Raw genomic sequence first — 6,775 nt, 5'->3', positions numbered from 1 at the left:
ATTTTTAAAAAATAAAAAAAATAATAATGATAATAATAATAATAATAATAATGGAAATAACAATGATGATAATAGCAATATTTATAACGATAATGAATTTATTGGAATTCTGTCTGTCCCCTCTTTCCAGGTCCGTGAGATGCTAAAACGTGAAAAGATGAAAAAGTTCAAGAGGAAGAAGAACAAACCCAACCAGATCCCTATGCTGACGACGGGCCGAATGAACAGAATGCATCGCATCCGACACTCTCGCAGAAGAAGCAAAGTCCGTAAAGGCTGAGTCTCGCGGTCTTCCACTTTCCCTTGTCCCTGTTGTTATTGCATAGATTTACCTCATCCATAATGTGAAATACCCATCTGTTATTTATACATTGCTGCACGTATACTGCCCGCTAGTGTTCAGAAGACGCACGAAAGTCATGAGTTGTTCTGATTGGTCAGTTATGTCGTCCAATGTCTACTCACATACGCTACACTCTGTGAATATGGTTGGCTAATAAAAATTGCGCTCGAATCAGGAAGTGGTGTATGCTTGCTTCATTCGATATGGTGCTTACGTCAGCAAAATCGTGCTTTCGCCTGAAACGGTTCTGTGATTGCCTCAGCAGATATTGAGCTCACTCCCGATTCGAGGTCGCTGACTGACCTCTAAAGCACAAGCCTCCAGGGGGAAGTGAATGAAGCACAACATTGTCACCCACCACAAACAAATGTGTGGCATCGTGGTGAAACCAGGCGCTCGTCTCACAGAAATACAACCCCCCCCCGAGAATAAATAAATCGAACAAATCAATAATTTTCTACCTGTTATGAAATATTTTTTTTATCGATTTGCTCTTTAACTCTACGTCTGTTATGTCCATTTAAAAGCACATATATATGAGTGGATTTTGTTGAAAGAACATTGATCAAAGGCACACAAAAAATGTACATTTGCATTTTCCAAAGATACTCCAGCTTTGGAGGTCACATAGCCTTGGCAGCCATTTTTTTTCTTCAGTTTTTACATCTGACACCAGGCGACACCCACCTTCTTTAATCACAAAAATATCTCGAATCCTCTTCAAAATGGATGAGTATTTTCTTCCACTAAAGCAAGACAAATGTTCCCGTTTTTGAATTGTACAAATCACTCTATGTGTCCAAAAATTGACGAGCGCCTGATTCCATCGTGTCATGGCACAAATGAAACTGGCTTACTGAGCACGGGTTAGCATTAAAAAAATGGCACTTGCATTATGGCTACTAATGTCGTTAACAACGCAAAACCCAAGTTAGCTAAGCACTCATTGTCATCTTCATATTAATTAGTTGTTCATTGTATAGTTATTGGCTTTTGTGACATCAAACGCCTTGCTTGTATTGCGGAAGTCTGTGCCTCTAGAAGACTTGAATACTGCAATTTAGTTAAACAATTCATCTAAACCCTCTACACTTTTCACTTGAAGTCTGACACAGACAGACTAGATAGGGGTTCAAAAATGAGAACTTGGAGGAGGCAAAATCTTGTCACGCTGAAAGTTGAAACATAAAAAAGGACTTTGTGACATCATGCAGAAAAATTCATGCCATGGTCACATTACTACAGTTCGTGACGTCATACCACATCGTGTGACGCTAGCCGTAGTGACATTTTACCCCAAACGGTCACATAATGTAACGGTAGAGACCTGGAGACCAGACTGCCACGTCACGCAATGTCTGTTCACATCGGTAGTCGTCTCGGACACGGGAGTAGCGTTCCTCCGTTGATTTTGATTTTTCAGAATTGTCAGTCTATTAGCAAAAAAAAACGGTTTGCATAACTAACAATGGGGGTCTTTTTTAATGTGCTATCATACTTTCAGCTGTCGAGAAATGTTCCAGGAAGAGCACCATGCAGGATAAAGTGTACAGCAACATCTCTGATCTCCTGTAGTAGAGTCAAAGTCAGGGCGTCTAGTCTAATCTATAGTCTAGTCTAGTCTAGTTCAGGTCAGTTCAGTCCAATCCAGGCTAACCTAGCCTAGCCTAGCTTTAGTTTAGTTTAGTTTAGTTTAGTTTAGTTTAGTTTAGTTTAGTTTAGTTTAGTTTAGTTTAGTTTAGTTTAGTTTAGTTTAGTTTAGTAGTTTAGTTTATTAGTTTAGTTTATTAGTTTAGTTTATTAGTTTAGTTTAGATTAGTTTAGTGATTATGGAGATTAAAGAAGTAAGAGATACCTGTGACACAATCCTGTCACCTGTTTGCGTTTATTCTTTTATACCAATCAGAGATACAGGAAAATGAGGTTCATTTGCCTAGTGAGACAATCAGTAACATAGATGTCATTGTATATTGTTGTTGACCATAACGGGGTTCTGTGCATCAATTCCGCATTCTGCACTTTTAATCGTCATTGTTGCAATTGAGGTAAAATATCGTGTAAGAAGTCAGTAGAATTAGACACACAACTTTCTAGGACGGCATAGAATTGGTATATAATATACGTGTATATAGGACGTTCATACTTATCATAGTCTATGTTATCTATATCTGCGTAATTATCAGAACGTTCTCACCTAGTGAGGCCAGAATTTGTTTTTCTTTAAACTGAATCTGCTGGTGAGCTTATAGGATCTTATGCTTGTGGTTACTACTGTTGTTTTTTATTTTGCATGCACGATGTTCTATTCGATTGTATGAATTACTCTGTCGGGCGGATATAGAAGGTCAGTGAAATGAAATGATAATAATACAATCCTTTTAATTAATGTTCTGAACTTAAACTTGCATTACCCTTACTGTTTAGACTGTATTATGAGATATTGTTCATATCATTTGTTGCTATCCTGTCCATTATTCAAAACATTTGTTTGATGAGAATAATGGTTACATTGATTTAAATATGACCTTGTCACGATGAGGTTGTATTCGTCAAGTTTATCATTTTCATGCACAGTCAATGATGCCTCTTGTGAAACTTAATATCAAGCACGCATACATACGCACACGTTCATTCATACACACACAAAACAAACAAGCAGTCAAACAAACATACAAATAAAAATAATGTTCACCCTCTCGTGCGTACACATACGCACACATCCACACCTCCACACGCAAGTACACACACCCACTCACCCACAAACCCACAAACCCACATGCATACACAAATGCTCTCACAAACGTACAATCAAGCGTGCATACAACTAACTCGTGGTATGCCTGTATGCCGTTAATGAACATGAACTGAAACCAGTATTCTGTGATACATGCATGTTAAATTATGGCCTGTACAAATTACACGTTGGCTTTTGTCTCGACTACTTCATTGTTGATCAAAATAATCATTGTGTACAGAAACATGTTGTCATGTCGTGGATCTAGAAGTGATAATGTTTATTTGAGTAAAGAAAAGCACATCACCGTAGCAACAGTCCTTAAGTGCAAGAAAAATGTACGATCAGATAGACAGACGAAACGACTTAGAGTATGGATATAAGTATAGAACCTAGTATTAGCGCTCTCCAGTCACCGGGTGGAGAAGCACCAAAGTCCCACCCTGCTTTAAGAAAAGTAATAGATAAGCTTTGGGGTTGTTTTTTCTCAACAGTTAATTTACCTTTTTTTAAAATTAAATTTGAAGGTTTGTGCTTTTAACAAAGAATGCTAAAGCTATTTGAAAATCACAGTCTTGTTTTAGGTTGAAATGTTTTCCGTTTTCTGATCAACGTAAATGTGGACTTGATTTTTGGCACGTTTAGTTTACGACATATTATTATATTTGCTTTTGTTTGTTTTTGTTTTTTTTAGTTTTAATTGATCGATAAATCATAAATTTTAGGCTTCAATTCATCTCTTTGTATACAGATCTACAATTTATTGTATCTTTTAATATTATTTTTCAAAGATGCTCGGTGAGAAAATATTTCAATTAAAACAGAAGCCGTTTGCTTATGTTGCATGTAGGTACGGAAAGTTCTTGAAATAAAGTCATAATGCTGCATTATTCATGCGTACAAAGTAGATACGCTTCGAAACAAAGAAATTAGTCTTTAATTCTTTTACGTATTGTTAATGCTAATTGCCTGTTTTACCTTCTGATTTGTTAACGCTTTCCTTGTGTGAATATGTACATATATATATACAGGTTATGTGTATATACATGTATACGGAAGGCATTATTTGTTTTGAGTTTTATGTTTGACTCTTTGAGAACAAACTTCGAAACTTCATGATACATTTGCAGAGGCAATCATTTTTGCTACTTGGAGGGCAGGGACCGATGTATCATATTTCATCAATACAGTCTTCTGGGAGAAACGAAATACAAATAGATGTACTCATGTACCCCTGCACTGTGTATTACACAATGTTCCTTTGTCCAAATTATAAAGAGTTTCTCGGCTCTTTGGATTGTCAGAGACTTACTGACGCATTCTCCTTTCTACTATTTCACACCTCTAAATTTAAAGATAAACGAATGGCTTTTATCAGGTATTTTGGTGAGTCGGTCTCCTATCATCGAGGAGTTGACATTGAGTTTTTCACACAACTGTTATTGTTTTTCATTCTCTGTCTATGTGTTGACAAACGAGTGGCCATATAACCAACATCAAATCTAAAACGTGTCTTAAGATTTAGGTGCAGTGTGGGGTTATGGATGGTTGGGGGGGATAGGAGGGGGGTTAGATATGTGATTTTTCTTCTTTTATTGTTTTTTTTTTGGTTTGTTTGTTTGTATGTATGTTTGTTTGTTGTTGTTGTTTGTTTGTCGTTGGGTTTTTTTCGGGGGGGGGGACTGCTTAGGTATGTAAAGATAAAAAAGGGGAGGGGTGGTTTACATAAAAGTCTTAAATCTCCTCTATCAGAGTTCTAGTCACATTGTTTTTGTATTAGTAGGGCCTATTCTATCTGCAGATTATATTTGTTGTTTCTTACAACATCCAGTACACTTACGGCGGATATAAAACAGCTCTGCTTTCTCATGGCCACACTATAGACAATATTGTCAACATAACCACAATGAAGACGTCTATTGACTTTATGGTACCAAGCTAAGAACTTTTAATAATTCTATCGAGAGACATAATATGTGAGGCAGCGTGGTGGAATCAGGCTCTCGTCAATTTTTGGGCATGTAGAGTTATTGGTACCATCTTAAAGCTTGTTCACGTGTCTTTATTTGTATGAAAAAAGTATCCCTTTATCTTGAATACAAGTAGAGATATTTACGAAAGAAGGAGGTGGGGGTCACCTGTTTTCGGAGGTAAAATTAGTGAGAAAATGGCCGCCAAAGATTAGTTATTTCCTTAGCTTAAGAGTCCGTGGTAACTGAAAATTCATATGTCCTGTTCCTTTAATCAACGTTTTTAAGAAAAATCCACGCAGAAATGAGTTCTTTAATAGACAAGAAAGGTGTTGAGTCAAAAAACAAAAAATTAATAAAAATTCACAAACCTGCGGAAAAATGCAAGTTACTTCATTTTGATTATTTTGACGAGAGCCTGATTCCACCCACGCTGCCTCACTTATTGTACACAATTCACTCAAAAAAACACTTTAAAGGTAAACCCCCCCCCCCCCACCCACCCCTCTCAATAAAACAACACAAACACCAATACCAAGCCACCAAACAATCAAATGGGTGTCTGTCTTGCTGCCCTGTGTTTTGCGGAAAGTATTTTCTGGAAATGTAATCTGCTGTCCTCATGAATTTTGAAAGATTAAAGTCTTACTCTGCAAATTTTGATCAAAGAAAAATACTCATTAAAAATCCACCCGCCCACCAAAAATAAAAAATGAAAACTAAAAAAAATAAATAAAACAATAGTAGAATAAAAAACGAAAAAAAAAAAAACCCAAAAGAAAAGAAGGAAAAAGATCCACCCAACCTTTCAACCTTTTAAAAAGTGTTAACAATCATCGCTATTTAGTCGTTCATTGTGTTATCCAATCTGGTATTCTCTCTGCGTCAAAGGTGTTTTTAGACTGAAAAGAACTTTGCCATAATTCGTGCTTTTTGTTATCCATAATGCAAAAGTGATGGCACACAAATTATTGTGCTCATTATGTCTTTTTCCTGTTGCTCGTCATGTCACCAAGCTGAATCCACAAAATATGTTTGTATTTTTTACCATGAACTTGCGATGTAACCTTGACATAATACCGATGCTTGGCTTTAAATAATATCCTGTATATTTGAGTACCTTTCAGTTCAAGCTTAATTGTACTTTGTATGTGATATAAGCTGGCTCTGAGCACCCAAAAAAAAAGAAAAAGAATAATAAGTAATTTTTAAAAATACTGCATCTTTACCCATACTTGTGCAATAGTATTGTCTGTCTGACTGTTGATTTTGTTTATTTGTATCTTCAGAGTCACCAGTTAGAAGCCACTGATTTCGTTGAATAAATTATAATGAATTTGAAATGATATTCGTTACAGAACTTGCATTGTATCCTTTAGTAAATAAACACTTGTGAAGATAGTCATTGACATAGCTTGTTGTATTTTGTGTTTTTTGTTTCTGTTTCTGTTGTGATAGATCATTTGGGATGTAATGAATGAGTGAATAGGCCGATTGAAGAAACGTGCGCGCAAAGGTCACACACACACACACACACACACACACACACACGCGCGCGCGCGCGCGCGCACACATACACACACTATGCTCTCCCCATTTCTCTCTCTCTCCTCTCTCTCTCTCTCTCTCTCTCTCTCTCTCTCTCTCTTTGTGTGTGTGTGTATGTGAAGGTGAGTAAGGAACAGAAAGAGAAGGAGAAAGAGAGAGAGAGAGAAAGAGAGAGAGAGA

General features: G+C 36.7%; 1 protein-coding gene across 1 annotated transcript in view; it reads left to right on the top strand.

Annotated features, from left to right (window-relative positions):
* The window catches only part of LOC106013776, a gene marked incomplete at its 5' end in the record, with an annotated part of 6,865 nt that extends 2,864 nt beyond the window's left edge, over positions 1 to 4,001 (top strand). Inside the window, 1 exon segment of the mRNA XM_013090398.2 lies at positions 131 to 4,001. Within this exon segment, the coding sequence (XP_012945852.1) occupies positions 131 to 280 (150 nt within the window).
* Between the last annotated feature and the right edge of the window lie 2,774 nt (positions 4,002 to 6,775).

This window comes from Aplysia californica, unplaced genomic scaffold (assembly GCF_000002075.1).
Source record: "Aplysia californica isolate F4 #8 unplaced genomic scaffold, AplCal3.0 scaffold01260, whole genome shotgun sequence".
Taxonomy (NCBI): Eukaryota; Metazoa; Mollusca; class Gastropoda; order Aplysiida; family Aplysiidae; genus Aplysia; species Aplysia californica.
This window is presented reverse-complemented; position numbering and strand designations above follow the sequence as displayed.